This window comes from Odontomachus brunneus, unplaced genomic scaffold (genome assembly GCF_010583005.1).
Source record: "Odontomachus brunneus isolate Ranch 3 - 2012 unplaced genomic scaffold, Obru_v1 Obru_scaffold_021, whole genome shotgun sequence".
Taxonomy (NCBI): Eukaryota; Metazoa; Arthropoda; class Insecta; order Hymenoptera; family Formicidae; genus Odontomachus; species Odontomachus brunneus.
Genome location: NW_022639471.1, coordinates 257,066 through 276,379, shown reverse-complemented (window position 1 = coordinate 276,379; position 19,314 = coordinate 257,066). Strand labels below are relative to the sequence as shown.

The window sequence follows — 19,314 nt, the reverse complement described above, 5'->3', positions numbered from 1 at the left end:
GCGTGGAGAATCTACGGTATGATAACTGCACCATACATGATATTTAGACATCAATACAAGATTTTACAAAATATTTTGTGAAAAATTCCCATTTAATAACGAAAATTTCCAACGACTTGAATGGAAAATTCAGAGTGGGCAGAGGGATTCACGCAGTATGGACATGTTAACAATGTTTTCTAAATGAAGCCCATACATTAATTATCTGCTAATTAAAACAGTTAGGGCCGGTTTTTTTTCAATGATAGTTTAAACTTATATTTCAACTTAAATTCTGTTTAAACAAAACAAACGCATTATTAAAATAAAGTTTAAACTTCAAGTTTAAAATCCAAGTTTAAAATCCAAGTTTAAACTGCTATTAAAAAATCGGTCCTTGTAAATCGTATGTATCCACGAGACACGAAATATCTCATGGACGATCTCATGAGGCGAGAAGCACCGTGATTATAAATAACTATCGATACATGTTATCCTCAGTTTCAAGGGAGTTCTTGTTCCGTTTCTTTAAAGAAAAAAAGCGTATGAAGAGGTAAGGTCCGCATTTGAAGGTGCCAGACTCGTGCCGCGGCAAGGAATAATCAAGGTCAGTACGCATTCCTCGACAACTTTCCACGGACGTTTTGCCGCGGCGAACAATCGTCATCCACTTTTCCCTCTCGCAATAGACTTCGCCGCTAAGTGGCACGTATTCGTTCGTCAAATGAATAAACGCGAAATATACTATGAACTAGCGGATTATTAACCAGTTATATTTAGCTGTATGATATAACACGCGCACTATCGACACGTTATCGTGCAAAAAAAGATATAAGGAATGTTTAAACACATAAATTCCGTCAATTATATAATATTTATCCGTGTTTGCTTCATGTACAAAAAGATATATGATAAAATTATCATAATACGATAAGGCATATGACCTTTTTCTAAAATCTTACACAAATAATAAATATTTGCACGTTTATTTTTGTAGGATATAAACTTTAATTCTGTTAGTAAACTAGGTATTAAATCGAGGAATAGAACAGATCGACATTCTGCAGTAATTGCAGATTTTATTTTTTTATTTTATTTCATATGTGCTTTATATTTTAGGATTTATATATTTAATTATACTTTATATAATTATAATTTTCATAATTTATATAATTTATATAATTATAATTATTTTTTAGGATTTTAGGATTAGGAAATGTACTATTGAACAATTAGCTGATTCTAATTTATATCGATAAATTTAGTCGTTTGTTTTTCTATCGAACGCTTTCGACATGATTTAAAAGTAATTAAGTCGATTGCAAATAGCCGATTTGATTATTTTAAATTGGCATCAGAAGCACACAATGAAACATTGTCTACCTCCACACGCGACGGAACGTTACGATACCCCAACACGCGGTGAGTTTCACGAAAGGGAACCTTCATCGTTATAAGGGCTTATACCTTTGACCCAAATATTTCTCACACGACTCCGTGATAGGTCAGAAAGATTTTTGACCGTCGTCGACAATTAAAGACTGGGCTTATTATATTGACCACGACGCGACGAAGTAATGGGATTGCACATGACGCCGAGAAGTCACCGAGCGAGCACGAAGAAAGTTCTTGTTGTAGATCGAAACGGGTGATCGAGGGGCGGGCGCGATGTAGGCAGGATAGGGAGAGGAATACGAGAGGGGGAGGGAAATAAATGCGAACGTTTGAGAGGAATCCGACGAGAGTTTCGAGGAGGGTCTTTCTCCTCCTCGTTGGGTCCCTTCTCGTGTGAAACTGGCCACGCATGGCACGGCGTGGATTTTATATTAACGCATTTCTCTCCGTGCTTTATAGCGTGCTCCACGCTCCTATCACTTTCGATCTCGCGGCGCTCGTCTCAAGTTCACATGAGGAGAAAGATTTCACGGATCTTCGTTAGGAGCAGTCTTCTCGATACATCGCGATGTATCACGGCGATAAGGGAAATTGTTTAGCGTACTGACCTTGATTATTCCTTGCCGCGCCACGAGTCTGGCACCTTCAAATGCGAACCTTACCTCTTTCTGCGCTTTTTTTCTTTAAAGAAACAAGAACTCCCTTGAACAAGAACAAGAACTCCCTTGAAACGGAGGATATGTATCGATAGCTATTTATAATCACGGTGTTTCTCGCCTCATGAGATCGTCCATGAGATATTTCGTGTCTCATGGACACATACGTGGATACATACGATTTACAAGGACCGATTTTTTAATAGCAGTTTAAACTTGGATTTAAGTTTAAACTTTATTTTAATAATGCGTTTGTTTTGTTTCTAACAATTTCCCTTATCGCCGTGATACATCGCGATGTATCGAGAAGACTGCTCCTAACGAAGATCCGTGAAATCTTTCTCCTCATGTGAACGCTCTAAAACGCTCGTAAACTTTATATTCCACTCGGAGTTTTACTTGAGACTTCTATTCGCAACATTTTTCAATTTGCTTCACGTTGGCGACGTTGCAGTGAAGGAATTGCGAAAAATCAATCATAATAAATCTAAAGAAAATAGCGAGTTGGGTCCAAATCGAATAAAGGTTCGTGAACTCTCTCTCTCTAAATTCGCAGGAATTAATCCTAAAACCCTAAAAAATAATTATAATTATATAAATTATATAAATTATGAAAATTATAATTATATAAAGTATAATTAAATATATAAATCCTAAAATATAAAGCACATATGAAATAAAATAAAATAAAAAAATAAAATCTGCAATTACTGCAGAATGTCGATCTGTTCTATTCTTCGGTTTAATACCCAGTTTACTAACAGAATTAAAGTTTATATCCTACAAAAATAAACGTGCGAATATTTATTATTTGTGTAAGATTTTAGAAAAAGGTCATATGCCTTATCGCATTATGATAATTTTATTATATATCTTTTCGTACGGATAAATATTATATAATTGACGGGATTTATATGTTTAAACATTCCTTATATCTATTTTGCACGATAACGTGTCGCCTATTTTTGGAAATTTTCAAAACTCGTACTTTTGTCATAGAAAGTTGAGCACGAAGATGAAATAATCCCGGGGACGCCGACGCATTTGCTTTTTCATCAACGTGATTTTATAAACTTGAAAATTTATATTTTAAACACACTAGAGAAGGCATAATAGATGCTAGTAAATAGGAAAACGAATGCTAGTAAATAAAATTACGAACATTCCGAATAATCAAGACGGTCATCTGCACTTCTAACAATAAATCATTTATAATTGTTGGAGAAAGTTGATTGCAGTATCAAATTCTGGCGTAATTTATGGCCGAAAATTACATTTAAAATTACATTTTTGGCAAGAAACCGGTCTTTATATTGAGCGACTGCCGAGGAGTCGATATCCGTTCGCGCGCGTTCAATAAATCTCTCGCATTTTCGAGCACGAGACTCGCGCGCGAGAGCCGAAGAAGGCCTCCAGCTGGTTGTCCACGAGCTAAAAGCAAGTACGTAGTACGTAATCGCACAACTTTTACCGCGACTCGCATTTGGGTATCGGGGGCACCTGCGTGCCATTCTCGACCCGGAGAAACTGGCGGTTCCATCGTCGAAAAAGGAGGAATCGATAAACTATTTGTCCAGTCCACAGCCGTCGCGTCCCCCACTACACGAATACGCCGATCGCATATTATAATCGTACTCCGATTAAGTCGTGCTATTTACTGCGGAAGTAGTAACTAGCGGATTTATCTTGACCGAGTGATCTCTGTACTTGATTATTGCGTTTCTCGGTTTAACCGGTACTACAAATGTATAAATTTCCCAATTTTGCAACGCGCTTTCGGCCATTTTCTCGAAATCGACTCACGAATCGGCGTTAACAGAGCATTTCCTGCATTTAATTATCTTTTTTTTGCTTGTTTCTCAATTTAACTACGGACCCACGAATTTTCCAATCCCGAATTTTTCACCGCAGTTTTTAGCTTTCCCTTAGAATCTATTCGCGGATATTAACCGAGCATCTTCTGAGTTTAACTATTTCTTTCAATTTCTTTCTCTGTTTAACGGGTACTGCAAACTTGCAAATTTCCAATCGCGGATTTTCCAGCGCGCTTTTTCTCGAAATCGAAGCGAAAGAAGAAAGTCCAGACGGAGTCAGTCAACGACCCACGATATCGCTCTTCTCGCTTCGATATACCTTCGTACGCGTGCATCGCGAGAGCGATTATCGCGGGACAACATCGTGGAGCCTTGGAAATCGCAACGCGAATCGACTGCAGATGAGACAGGACGGCCGCCGATGATCGTTATGTGCGCCGTAACGTCTCCTCCGACGTCCTCGGGATAATTTAGTAGACGGTTCGCTCGCCGCCGCCGCCACGGGTAACTCCCGTGAATTTACATTTCAAAAAAATGCGGAAACACACGCGCGCGCGCACGTACAGAAGGGTGAGCGAGTCCCGTGTTTATGTGCAAGTCAAGGGCAAGGTGGACCGATATTCCGGTCACTCCTCTATTTCTTTTTCTCTTTTTCGAGTGAAAGTACCGATTTCGCCAACTTGCCTCAAATTCCGTTCGCGATATCGTTCCGCCTTACGGAACGGTGTTAAAAAGAAACGGTCCCGGAACGGCCCATGACTTGCGGTGTTATTCAGCAAAAGTCATTTCCGCATTCCCATATCGAAAAAAAAAGATACTTGAAAAGTTATTTGTGGAATACAAAGTTTATCTTTAAGAAACAAAGTTAATTTCGTACGTAACGTAAGAAATATAAAAAATCTTCCATTTTAGCGTAGGCATTTTTATCATTTTAAGTTTATTCTAATGTCGCCCATACATATTTTTTCACTTCTTCATTATAATTTTAAATAATAGCCAACAAGACCCAATTTATCTATGACAATTACTTAACTTTGTTTTTCATCTCTCGTCATTTATTCGATTAAAAACGCGAATCAAAGCTTAGATTGCATATGAACGATTTCGGTACAACGAGGGACATCCTTATCAATAAATGAAACCTATTTTATCGTAAGAAAACGATTTTCACTATCTTCTTCGTATTCGCTTTATGGGACTTCGTAGATTTATATTTGTAATTGCTGCCATTTTGAAGATTAAGTATAGAACGACTGTCACTTGATATATATGATAATTTATAGCGAGAAAGCGAATGTTCCTAATAAGAAAGTAACCTACGGACAATATCCGGAATTAACAGACAAATTACTGTGTACAGCGATATAATATACCTGTCCGCAAAGGTTAAAGTGTCTCTCAAAGTAGAAATTTTCTCGATAAAATCCCGGGTTGATAATCTGTTCCGTCGACAGAAATAAATCTATCGCTCGCGGAACATTTCACTTTTCATTTTTCATAAAAGAATTTTACGACACAAAATTCCGCGAGACCGTAAAGTATTGCGAATTAAAATATAACAATTAATATCTCACATGGAAAAAATTATTTTTGTATTTTAAACTAAATTTGATATATACGATTTAGTTAGCGTTATCATGTTTTTAACTTGTGCAAAATGGAACACATTCATGAGCAAGCAAAACACCCAAGCGGCAATTAAATTTTTTGATTGCAATTGCCAAACATTTGTTTGGCGTTATTTTAATTAAATCATATTTTAATTAAATTATTTTAATTACATTAATGGTATGGCGTATCATATTTTTGTTTCGACGATAAAAACCTTTTTTCAGTGCACATCTAACAATGTAAAGTGAATTATTAATTATAATTCTTCCAGTTAGATTCAGGCATCGGCGAAAGTGACGGATTGCCAAAAAACGACTAATGACTAATAAAACTCGAGATGTCGCTGATATAGTTTTTATGGTCCTATAAGACATACGTGTCTTGTCGCAGAAAATACGCCGTCCCACTTGAAGATCGATCGTTTCTCTACTAACTGAGAACTACATCGACGTCTTCGTAATCGCGGCACGATTCTATGATCATCATATTATCATTCCGTTATGTCCGTGGAATATTCAGGACCCAAGCAAGCTGGTTGAATCTCATTTCATAACTTGCTTATGTAAGGCAAGAGTGAATAGTCGATGATCACTAAATATACACTAAGGTAAATGCTTACGTTTCCGATAATTTCGAACGAGGAAGGACCCGTTAATGTTTTTACTGATTGAGAATCTGAATACTTATAAATTCGTTATTGTAATTTAATCAATGAACTTCTCTTCCTCGAAACGTTATCGATGAGAGTTCAAGATGAGTTCAAATGTTTGGCAAAGACGCCAACGAATGTCAAAGCTTTGAAGCTTTTGCAAAAAAAATATTTTTGGTATACAGCTTTCATGTACAGTTTTTTTCATATTTTGGCGAAACTTTTTTATATCATTATTTCTGTAGAAACTTTCTTATATCATTATTTCTGTAGACGAAACAAACTTAGAAATGATCGCGGATTGCAAAAAAAATCTTGATAATTTCATACTTCATGAGAGGAATTGTCCAGTAATCAACAATCTGCGTATTTTCGGATATTTCATGTGCGGATATTAAAGTATATGAGGATTTAAAAAAAAATAAATAAATAATAAACAAATAATCAGTAAATCCCTATATTTGATATTGGATGGGACCCAAGCAAAGATGCCGAAAATCAGTGAATGTATATTGAAATGACAACTACTGAACATTTTCCTCTAATTAAGGCTCCTGAATACTCGCCACGGCCACTGAATCATGACGTCGGAAGTGAAAAGTGATACGCTCAAGGTTCTATAACGTGTCATTACCAAATAAAAAAATATTTGAATGACATGTAAAGTGCTCTGAAAACTGTCCTTTTCCCTTGACAGCCAATAAATAGCCATGAAATAAACGTGACAAAATCACGAAAAAAGTAGATTAAAGAAGAAGGTTGCATGTCACGTTAATTTTTCGACTACTTATTAAGATCAAATCAAAGAAAGAGGATAGCTTTCGGAGCATTTTACAAATATGTCCTAAGTGCTTCTTCAAACAAATGTCTTTTTATTTGAATATGGTACACAAGAATTTTGACCACGTGTTTTCTTACTTCTGAATCTTCAATAAAAAGTTCTGTGATGAAGAACCATCAGTATAAAATGTCTATTTGGCTCTCGATTTATTTATTTTTTTCATTATTTTTTCATTATATTATAACTTTTTCATTTATAACTTTTATTATAACTTTCCTATGCGTGTCAGTCCGGATCGACTAGTTGGATTCCACAAAACCGGTTGAATTTAATATTTATACGTCGATTGCATCGATATCATGCGCGTGCGCGAATCTACTCAACAAATATATTTATGAGCGAATCGATGCACTTTTCATCTAACTTTCTTTACGTAACAAATTTTCTTAAATAAATTTGAAATTTTTTGCGCAACCGTTAACACCCGGAATTCTCTCTATGGACAGGAAGAATCTACACAGAAAGAATATTATAGTTTTATTTTACATAAATTTTCTTCAATTTTACTACGTTTTTAAAAGTGCAGGACCGTCAGTGGGATCTATTTTGCTGAGCAATATAATAAATTTCCTCGAATTTCCATGTTCAAGGTAAATTCAAATGTTTGACAAAAATGTCAATGAATGTTGGATTTTGAAACTTCTGCAAAAGAAATATTTTTGATCTAGAAACATAATATTTTAATAGCACATTTCAATTCCTAAAATATAAATAGTACATATGAAACGAAAGAATAAAGTGAATTACTGCAAAATATCGATCTGTTCCTCGATTAGAAAAACCTATAGTAATTTTTGCTATAAAATTCCCTCTGTGTAGCATGTTGACACAAGGAAACGCTATATTGTAAAAGCTATTTTAAGAAACTGACATCACCAATGGAAAATAGCTACCAAAATAGGAATAAGTATATTAGATAGTAAAATCTTTAGATCCTTTGGATTTAATACTTATATTTGTCCGGAATTTATTCCAATTCCAGGGCGCTATATCTTATAATACCCAACACCCACTCACTTTATTAATGCATATGGTTGATTGAATTTGTGAATTGCTAATGCATTTGACTGTAATGTTTATCACAGCAAACTACTTTCAGTCAGACTGTATGACAAAACGAGTTGTATTCTAACGTAAGAACTATTTACATTCCCGGAAGTATTATTGTTTTAAGCAATGGATAAATCCCGGGCGAATTCTAGACCGAATCTCCAAGGGATCCAAAGATTTTATTATCTAATATATCGACTTTGGACATATATATTTTTTCCATTGGTGGTATCAGTTCTTTAAGTAGTCTTTACAATATACAATTCCCCCTGAGACAGGGGAGTATGAGACATCTAGACCAAAAGAGGCTGTCGATCGTCGTAACTGATCGTACGATCGAAATGCCGGTCTTGTATCGACGGCTTTGTAAATTACATCGGCGGTGGCTACGTGCTGTACCGATCGCGAATTCAGAATGTTCATTCATGCGCGGGACGTATCAATTGACGCATTTGAAGGCGCGGATGAATCACGCGTACACTCCTCGCGTATATATAGCGCAGGCTGTGGTAGTCCTTTACCTTGTCGCGAGTCGTCTGGGATTTTATCGTGCCGTAAAACCGTAAAGGCCATGTCAATGACTCGATTTTTTCCTCAATACTAACTCCATCCTCATCAACCTTTCCCTCGATTTCGATACAGCCTTCGTCAAAGTTAATTCGAACAACTTACAGGATGCGTGAAAATATATTCACCTCGTTCGCTATTTCCGTCGATTGTTGCTTCCTGTCGTACGTTCTCAAAGAGAACGTTAAAGATTGATATGTAATTATTTGAGATACAGCAGATAAAAATAATTCTGTTGACATTGTTTCCGACCCCGTTCCAATAATACTATCTAATGACTGTGTGTTTAATTAATTACATTCTATTTCCGTTGATTGTTACTTTCGATAATATCAGCCGTGCATTGTCATAGCATTTAACGATATTATATGTTAAAACATATCACTATGGAATAGTCGCTGAAAATACGCGATGAAGAAAAGAGACTTTGCAGAAAACTTTTGTACCTTTATTGTGCGAGTATATCTTATACAATGTCAACATATATTGCTCGCGATTTGTTACTAATAAAAGCTATTTTTCATCTTCCCGTTATCGCGCTTTTCAATGGGTGTTCATAGTTTAAACCAAAGTTATTCATAGAAGGAAAAGGAAAAGGATGAGTACAAACGAAAAACTCACGAAATAAAATAAATAATATGACCAACCAATCCTTTCATAACCACACAATTTATTCCTTACACATTTTTCTTTAATATAAAAAGAATAATAAAAATATTTTAGAATTTAACGTTAAATTATTTACTCTATATATTTTTCTTTCCAGATAACATCTCACTATGGCTGTCTTTTCTATGACTATTTGTCTGCATATTAGATCAAGGCGATATTAAAGACTATTTTTTTAAATAAAGAAAAGAACGGCACTTCCCGTGATTATAATCACTTCTCAACTAAATCTCTTTATAAGAAAAAATTCTCTGCAACGGTATTTAGTAAGTTTTCATTAACTCTCCCTCTCTCTCTTTATCTTTTTCTTTAAGTTTATCATTAATTTTACTCAGATTTATCTACAATTTATGTATAAAATAATATAAATTTATATTGTTCATATTACATTAGAACGAAAAATGTCGCGAGGGAAATTGTGCTATTAATCTGAACAAGTTCTTGTCGTTCTCACGATCCTAATTATTAATTTTATATGCTTTGTTAATGGCATGAATTGATTGAACGACCTATATAGCTGCGATCGTTTTTTCTTAACTGCGATTACATTCTCTTGTTTTCTCGTAAAGAAGAGACCGCTATTTCTTTTTAAGCAAACTTTCATTAATCTTCCCTCTGCACGCTTCAACTATTTGCTAATATAATAAAAATTTTTCCTTAATTTTATATAAATAAGTTAAATTAGCATTTTAGATTTTAATAAACTTTACATAAATAAAAAAAGTTAAAAAAAATTATCATATATATTATCTATACACGCAAAAAAACCTCGGTTGGTTCAACCAAATAGGAGCCAACTGAAAATTAGGTTATCAGTGCTGGAATTCTGTAACTCGTTATTGGAATTACGCAACTTTTGTATACCGTAGAAAAGTTGCGCAACAATAACGAAACTGTCGTTAACTCCAATAACAAGTTACAGAATCCCAGCACAGAAGCAATATCTCTGTTATGAAAACTACACGGAAAAAAAAGATTTGGTTGAATTAACCAAATATCTGATCGAATATGAACGATCCAGAAATTCCGATTGAAGTAACCCGAATTCTGTTTAAGTTAACAAGATTTTTGGTAGACTAACTAAATATGTCTGGTTATTTAACCGAAAATTATACCAAAAATCTTGTTAACTTAAACAAAATTCGGGTTACTTCAATCGGAATTTCTGGATCGTTCATATTCGACCAGATATTTGGTCAATTCAACCAAATCTTTTTTTTCCGTGTTAGAACAATTTCTGTATTGACTATACAGAAGCCTCATAAAGAATTTTTTTTGTTCCTATAGCCGAGTTTTTGTTTGATCGCTGAGCAACCAAAAATTCAGTTGCACCAACGGAACCGAATTTCCGTGTTTTTTCCGTGTACCGTGATGTAATGCAGATATATAATATATGATATGTAACGCAAATTTCAACACATTTCTCGATACTTCTTTCGAAAAAAAGTTATTTAACTTTGAAAGGTTTTTTTCCGCAATAGACGTAGTTGTCGCGAAATATAAGATGGAAGACTTTTGACAAATGACAAAAGACAATGACAAATGACAATGATTAATAATGATTTTAAATCTTGGGACTTTCAAAACGTCATAAACAACAAGCCGCTGTAGGGCGAATTAGAAATCCGGTAAATTATTTCTAGGTCTAAAAAAGAAGAAGTGAAACTTTCTCACATCGGGAAATTCATCGTTAATGTCGATTCATTGCCTGATATTTCATTAACCATTTTCTATGTGTAATTTACAAGTGAGCGATGTTATTCTTCTTTCTTGTTTTTTTCTTTTTTTTGCACAATCATGGTCCTCCAACACGCAGAGTCAGTCATGTACAAATGTGCGCATTAAAGTCACTTTATCGTGCACACGCCGACTATCTACGTGTGCCTCCTTTGATCTTACGTGTTGCATAATTTTATCATGGCTGACATATTCTCTCCCGTGAGTCTGACGATTTATTACTCCATCCGTTTAAGTCGCTGTTGCTTAAACTTGAGTCCGATCTATAAGTAGAATGGCACTGAACGCGTTGCTGAAAGCACGGATCTAGTCATTAAACTTTTGCGCGCTCACCGGCGTTCAACGGCGCAGTAGCGAGCGCGCTATGTAGAAGCGAAAGGTGTGCATAGTAAACCGAAAGAGAGAAAAAAAGAAAAAAAAAACATGTCCTTCCTGCGATAAAAGTTGCACAAGCGGCGCAAAAGGTTCTAAAGGTGGTCAGTTAAACATTCTTGCTAAACATCTCGCGAAAAAGTTACATCCTATTTTTCTCCCAAAATGAGGAATTTTGCACGACTCGACGATTTTCGGCTTGTTAATTCATATAGACACTTTGATTTATTTTGTGTATTTTATTATTATATTTATTATGTATATGTTATGTTAATTTATTAGGTGTAATTTATTACTTTATTTTTTCATTTATACTATTTGTCAATTCCATATTTGTTTTGTGTATCTTGTTGGTTTTATTTTAATATTTATTGTATTTCATGCAATGTTATTTCTTATTAAATTGTATAATCTGTGAGATTACTCGGGTATTCCTCCAATTATCCGGGCAAACGGATATTAGGTTATAAGAAAATCAAGTATGGGGAAATGTCAAAATAATAGGGAAACCTACAACTATCTCTTTCGAATATTTTGATGCGCTATGAATATTATAATATAAATTGTGGTCTAGATGAAAACAAGAGACATGAATTTCTTCTTTTTAATAGTCAGTCATAGAGTTCCTATAGTAAGAGTCTGGCCTAAAGTCCCTATAGTAAGAGTCTGACTTATATTTCTAATTTGACAAAACATGACATCGTAGATAAGGTGAGATAAGATTAGATGATATGAAGACTGCAATCCGAAATTCACGGCCAATATTGAAATTCTATAGTATACATAACATGAATTATAGATTTTCAGTACTGGCAGTGAATTTCGAAACGCAGCCGAAATAAGACTTCTTTAAGATATGGAGAACTCACAGAGCGTGACATTATAAACATTATTAATCAAGACTAATGTTTATTAGTATTAAAATACTAATAAACAAATAAACTAATAAACTAATAAACAAACTAATAGTAATTATATGAAGAAGTAATAAACAGCAGAAGTAAGTAAATAACTTATAATAAAATAATATATATAAACACTATAATGCATGTGAATGTGTTGAATAATAATAATGTGTCAAAAATAATTTTCTAACCTGTCATATTGTATCAAATGTGTAATATAAAGTATATATAAATTACAAAAAATGATTGAAATAATTGAAAACACGTTTTTTTCTTGTTCTTTTCCTATCATTTGAATAATATCGCTTGCAAAGCATAGATTCGAGACATCTTATTGGTTCCGCCATATATTTTGTCAAAACCAATAGAAAGTTTAACAACATAGGTCAGACTCTTACTATAGGGACTCTAGTCAGTCACAGATTTAGAAGGTGAAATGCCCTTTCAAAAGGAGAAAATCAAACTTTTATATATAGCCAACACTTTAATAAATACACTGGTAAAATCTAATAAATTAATATGTGAACACAGCCTTGTATTATAGGTAATAATTAGTAAGGCTTCACCACATCGCAGGACTAGAATTACGATTGAATTGAGTAACGTGTCGGCAGCATATTTTTCTATATATAAAATTCTCTTCTTTGTTTTCCTATTTTTTGTAGATATAACTACGCAGTAATTATATTACATAAAAGAATCCGCGATATCTCTCGTGTTTGTTACTGTGGTACAGATTCGAAATAATCTTACAGGTAAAAACTGGTTGTCCTCCATACTCGAAACATTGAACTTCGTAGAATATCTCACGTTCGATCGAACGTAACGCGGATTTCTGATAAAGCTTTAATCCTCTAAGAGAACTTGAACACATGTTCCCTGAATATTTAGCTGGATATCTAGCTTTAAATATTCGAATCAAAGTATCGTATAACAAATAAGTGTAACATATATGGTAGTGTACAATCCAACAGTACAATAATATTTCGGGCTTTCGAACGGTGATGAGCTGCATGCGTGCTTCTTAGGCGTTTTAATCAGCGCGGAATATACACAGAAAGAATATTAGTTCTCCTTTGTACCAATTCTTTTCAATTCTATTATGTCTTTAGCAAAAACACCAGCAAATTTTTCAGTAGCACATTTTAGTTCCTGAAATGTCAATAGCATTCCCCTCTTGGTTACAAAATTCTATAATAATTTTCACTATAAAATTCCCTCCATGTGTACATTAATAACACACACCATTAAGTTTCTACTTCTTCTCGAACGCCGAGTCGGATCGAGACCAAGCAGCAATGAGACAGAAAGGTGACGAAGCGATTCGTAGGATATTACACATTTCGTTCGCGTCGCGTGCTTTAAACGCCGAAAATCTTTCCTGAATCGTCAGCGATAAGTATGCGAACCGACAACCGGGATGACGGATCGCGCGGGCTTAAAAGAACCGGCTGCACTCACGCATCCTGCGTGCGTAAGTGCAGATGCCCGGCAGATCAGCGCGAGCGAATACTGTTTTCTTCTATGGTAAATGTATATGTCGATCTCTGTGCTTAAGAGGGCGCCATAAATTAAAAACTTTACCGACAAAATACTAAAGTGACTAGATTTTCCAGTCCTAATTCGGGACACTTCATAAATGTGTGGGGAGGGGGGTTAAAAGATCTGAAAATTATTTGACAATTATTGAAAATGATGACAAATCGGTGAATAGCATTCGAAAAAATCGGGACATCTGGTCACCTTACGGAATACTGACTGTGTAATTCGACATGAACATTAAGAACGTGTTTAGTTATAGGCACTTTTACCTGATCGTTTTTTTTTTCTACAAGCGTAACATTCATGTTAGACCACGTGCGAGAGATTGCGACAATTGCGAGATTGGATTTTGATTAGTCTCTATCTTAACTCGCTTTGACCCGATCTCCGATTTGCAATCCTCGAAACATAGTTTGATACTCGGTTCAAAAGAGAGAGAGAGAGAGAATACTCCGCGTTCGAGTCGCGCGTTATTTTATATGCGACACACAATCTCCTCTTATTCTGATCTCATCACAGTGAGTTCAAAAGAATTTCCCGTTAATTATTTCAGAACACGGCGTTTTGTCACGGTGATTCTCGCCGGTCGGTAATTGGCGCTCTCCTTCGCCAGATCGGCTATCGACATTCTGCCGAGAAGAGGCGCGGTTCCTCTGTACTGATGCTAATCCGTTAAACCTCACCTCACGGTAATTCGTTGCGTTAACAAGAATAATTGCATTGTGAACATATTCATGCATTCCTGCGCGTGCGTATCTGCACACGCGCACCTTTTACGAGAGCGGAATATGCGTCGTGCGTCAGTATCATCATCGTGCTCGAACGTGAGTGGTAGCGCTAGCGTAAAAATCACGTTTGGAGTATAATTTGTGGCAACCACTTTGCTCTTCTCCGCTTGCAAGCCAATAGAAATTAAATTGTTACATCAGCGATTTTGTGTCTCGTCGATATGAATTATTCTGCACATAGATAAAAAAGACACGGTTAGGCAACAAATCAATACGATATCGCCGATCATTGGAACACCGAGCTTTCGAAAATTTTTTACAAATATAAACAATATTTCCCTTCCTTAGTTCAATCATAAATTCGTCGACGAATTTTGTTCGGGTGAACAAAAAATCCAAGCGAAGAACATTGTTTGTGATTCACTTTATATATGTAAAATTGTAGAAAATTTATTCCGATGAGATTCTATTCGCAAAAGAAACAAAGCGCACGTACTGACTCAAACTTAAATTAACTTTAACTTTAACGCGAATTTAACTGAGCAACAGAGAGTCTGATCTCTGTTTGTCGTGCAAATGGGCGGCAAGGTGTTTATAGATTTCCGTGATTTTCACTCTCGATCGGAAAATGTCGTTTACTTCCACGAGAGAAGTAAAAGTCGCGGAATTGCAAAAAAACAGGTGTGGGACGACGCGCAGCTGCTCGGCCAAGTCGAGAAAGTCAAGAGCGCTGCCGGATACCGCGGCGTCGATGTGCTCCAAGAGGGATCTCTCGCAAAAGCCGGTTAGCCTACTTACAAGCGCGAGTACAGCTCGAAAATCCATCCGACCGGTCGCCGTTTATCGATTTGATAATATTGGTCATCATAGTCGTCGTCGTCGTCGTCGTCACCATTTTTGTCAACGTCGCCATTGACTTTCGTCGTATCAACGACAAACAGAAAGAAAAAAAAAAGGAAAAGGTAGAGACGGATACGACAAACGCCCAGAGCGATCGCTCCGTTGCAACCCGAGCTTAGTTTACCTAAGTCTTGCGCAACAGCAATTACGTCTTCGGGGTGACGATCCACGGATCGTCACCGACGGTGGAATTTCAAAACTCACCCGCCCGTTCTACAACGCTCTCGATCGAAGTCGAGAAAGTACGTCGCGATTTCGCACGTACGCCTCGGCTCGAAAATTGCAACTGTACTTTCGATCTCTCGAGAACGAACGTATACTGGGTGGATCGCGACTAACGTGCGAAACAGTGAGGACACAGATATTTTTTAATCTTATCTTTCGACCACGTCGATTTACTTTTGTGCATTCGGTACGGCATGCCGCTGAATATTTACTCTTTTTTATATCCTGATACTTTTCCAAAGGAAAAATTGGCTGAAGATTGCGCAGAATATCATTATCACGAAAGTGACGCGTGGTTAATTCGGTCAAATCGGTGCAATTTTCTAATGTAAAAGTGACTTCTTGAGACAAAATGCAAAACTCTATATGTGTTACATCGGTTTTTTTTGTTTTGATGCCAGCATAAATGTCATCAAAACACGTTTTAAGTTTGTATTAATAGTCGTTACTTGAAACTTTCCTCAGATGAGATACTCAGATTTTAATTTTGAGTTAGATATGAGCTTCTCAGCTGTAAATCGCGATTACAAATATAATTTCACATATATTATACAATTCATATAAAAAACGCAGATTCTAAATCCAGATCTTACTATCTCACGCAGGACACATTTCAAATGACGACTATTAATATAGGCCTTAGAAACATCCCAACGACGTCCAAAGCCTACAATTGTGTTCCTTGCTTCTTGTTTCTTGTTTTCTAACTTTTTCTGGGTTCAGATTTCAGTTAATTCTTAAAAAGGAAATAAAGAAAAAGAAATAGGAAGCACAGTATACGATACATCAGGCTTAAAAGAAGTAGTATATCCTTCAAACTCATTCTCGATATCATTTAAATGTCTTTTAAGCACGAATTAAAATATGTAAATTTTGTACCACATATGCGTGTGCAGTGTATAATTAATGCGTTTATATGTGTGATCTTTTGAAGCAAAAAGTCCATGTGCATATGACAATTGTCAAATAAACAAATGACAAATCGTTTCTTCCGTGTTCTTATGTTCCAATCTATTTGTAACATACAAACTATTGATCGTTTAACCTTTCAAAAAATTATTTTATCATAGACGTTATTTTGCAACGCAGAAATAACTCCAATAAAAACAAAACTGAACGTCATGCTTTCACAAAAAGCGACCTGACACGTCCAAATATCAACTCGTGTATGTCTGCAGTACTTGCATATGAGTACATACATAATCAAAGTAGACTCCAAAGCATAAAAAGCTCACTCGTATTTTGACAATCAAGTCAATCAAGCTTTTTCTACGGCAACATTAGTAAAAGGTAATTTATTTCGGTTTTTGTACGTTTACTATCGGTCCTAACATGCAAACGTCGACTTTCGGAGATATTAATATTAATAGCGGGTTTTTTCACACAGAAATATAATTTCGTGACACAAAAAGTTGGTACAAAAAGTTTTCTGTTCAAACTATTTTTCTCTTAAATCCTTGTAGGAAGTTTGAGTATCAAAAAAGGAAAGTAAGAACCCAAATAGCACAGAAAATTCAAAAAGAATTCAGTCATATGTCACCAATTCTGAATTCATTTTTTTAGATATAAAAAGAATTCTTTAGAGTTCAGTTCAGTGAAAAGAATTCTTTTTGCATCTAAAAATGAACTCAGAATTGATGACATACAACTGAATTCTTTTTGAATTCTATCTGGGAAGTCCTCCTAGAACGTCGAAAAATATATCGTCGATATATATAGTAATTATTATTCACTTCATTTCGTAGAAATTGTTAATTCTTCGAAATTCTTTTGTTTCCCATTTCATTTCACAAAGACAAAGCTTTTTTACTAATTTAATCGAGCGTCTTCGGGATACAAATACTGATGCAAATATAAACACTTCAGAGCACTCACAGTTCCGTAAAGTGGCCGAACTGAAGCGGGCAAGCGAATTCGAATGTTACGCGCGCGCATGCGTACAGCCAACGGCATGTGCGCTCACGTAGTCAAAGCAGCATCTAAATACGCGAAGTGCTTATCCGTTTCTCGACGAAAGTTTGCATCGCACAAACGACACAACGAAATATGAATTATAATTACATGTTAATTTAATTCGCTGAGTCCTTCACGAACATGTTTGTTATCAAACAAACGAGATATTGGCTTGACTACGCAGTACATCACTAGCAGACGACCCAGATAACTTCTGCTAGGAGCACTAACAGCTGAGTGGAAACGCATTGTTCCCTCAAAACATATTTCACATGTGTTTCATTCCATAACAATCGATCTCAACAAATATATATATATATATATATATATATATATATATATGTATATATATATATGTATATATGTATGTATGTGTATATATATCTCTGTATATGTGTGTGTGTGTGTGTGTATATCTTTCTGCCCTTGCTTATCGAAAATACTAAGCGCATCCCAACAATCGAGCGGGTTATCTCGCAGCAAATTTGACACGTATGTTATATAATTTAATAGGCATGTCATAATGCCTGACCTTTAATTCATGTAAAAATACTCGACTCGACATGCTACGTGCATATCGCGCGATTATCTCTCATAAGTCAGACCGTAAAAATCGCGGGACTTCTCTTTTCCTGTTTTCGACTGTTTAGCGACTTTGTCGCAGTGTCTTCAGCCTCCTCCGCGGAATAAAATGCCTCCCTGGCACACTACTTCTACCAAACACATTGATTGCCCTTTAACTACATTATCTATCCTAAATTTTCTTTTTCCGATGAAACGCATGGCTCACAAGCGGAGGATAGGTTAGGTTAAGTTGCGTGCGAATACGGCGAGACGAACCGTCGCCGCACGCTTGAGGTTATGTATGACCGTGGCGTAAAACAGCACATCTTAGTCGCGGAAATTGAATGAAACGATGCATTCTGGCAGGCGAGTAGCGCCCGACGGACTCCTCGCTCATCTCTGCGACACGTTCACGGGGGAGACGCGAGACCCGCGACGATTTAAATATGGATCTCTTCGAGAGAGACATCAGGTTTGACAGGCCGAGGGAGCATAGCCCTCGCCGCAAAACGTACCTGGCATCGTTGCAGAAGCGTGCCACACGTCTGGCTGACAGCGGGTTGTGATTTCGCACATGTACTCGTCGTAACTTCCCTCCGTAATTGGGCGAAATGTCTAAACTGGCACAGTTTCTCCGCACGAGCACAGAGCCTACCCGACGCTATACACGCCATGGCGAGGACTGTAATGAGCGTACCTGACTAACCGACCGACCGTGCAGTCTGCGGCTCTCTCGATTCGGACGTCTCTACCGATTACCCCCGCTCGATCCCACCACCGCCGCCAAGCCTCTCTCGCGCTCCTCTCCGTCTCTTTCCCATCCCAACCTGAGTGTGTCGTCTCGGAATCTCTAGTTGAGAATGAGTGCGTTCAGCGAACACCTAGGTTGCACAACTGTTGAGTAATTCGTCAACGTAATTGGTCTAAGGGCGATAGTCATAGTCGGACCTTGTATTTAAGACTGGCTTGAGTTTATTTTCAGATGTTGTGCGGACTATTTTATTGGGTACAAAACATCTGAAGATGAACTTAACATTTTAAATACACTCCGATTGTGGCTAAGTTCGTTTTGCACGTTTTTGTACTGAAAGCATCATTCTATCTTTATCGCTCATTACGTGCTGAAGTAAAATAGAATGATGTCAGCAGGAAAGCGT

General features: G+C 36.3%; 1 protein-coding gene across 1 annotated transcript in view; it reads right to left on the bottom strand.

Moving 5' to 3' along the window:
* Positions 1-19,025, bottom strand: part of LOC116842066 (decaprenyl-diphosphate synthase subunit 1) — a 54,254-nt gene extending 35,229 nt beyond the window's left edge. Inside the window, exon 1 of the mRNA XM_032810727.1 lies at positions 18,673-19,025. Coding sequence (XP_032666618.1) covers positions 18,673-18,831 — 159 coding nt within the window. The 5' untranslated portion in view covers positions 18,832-19,025. The remainder of the gene's footprint in view (positions 1-18,672) is intronic.
* Positions 19,026-19,314: the final 289 nt, after the last annotated feature.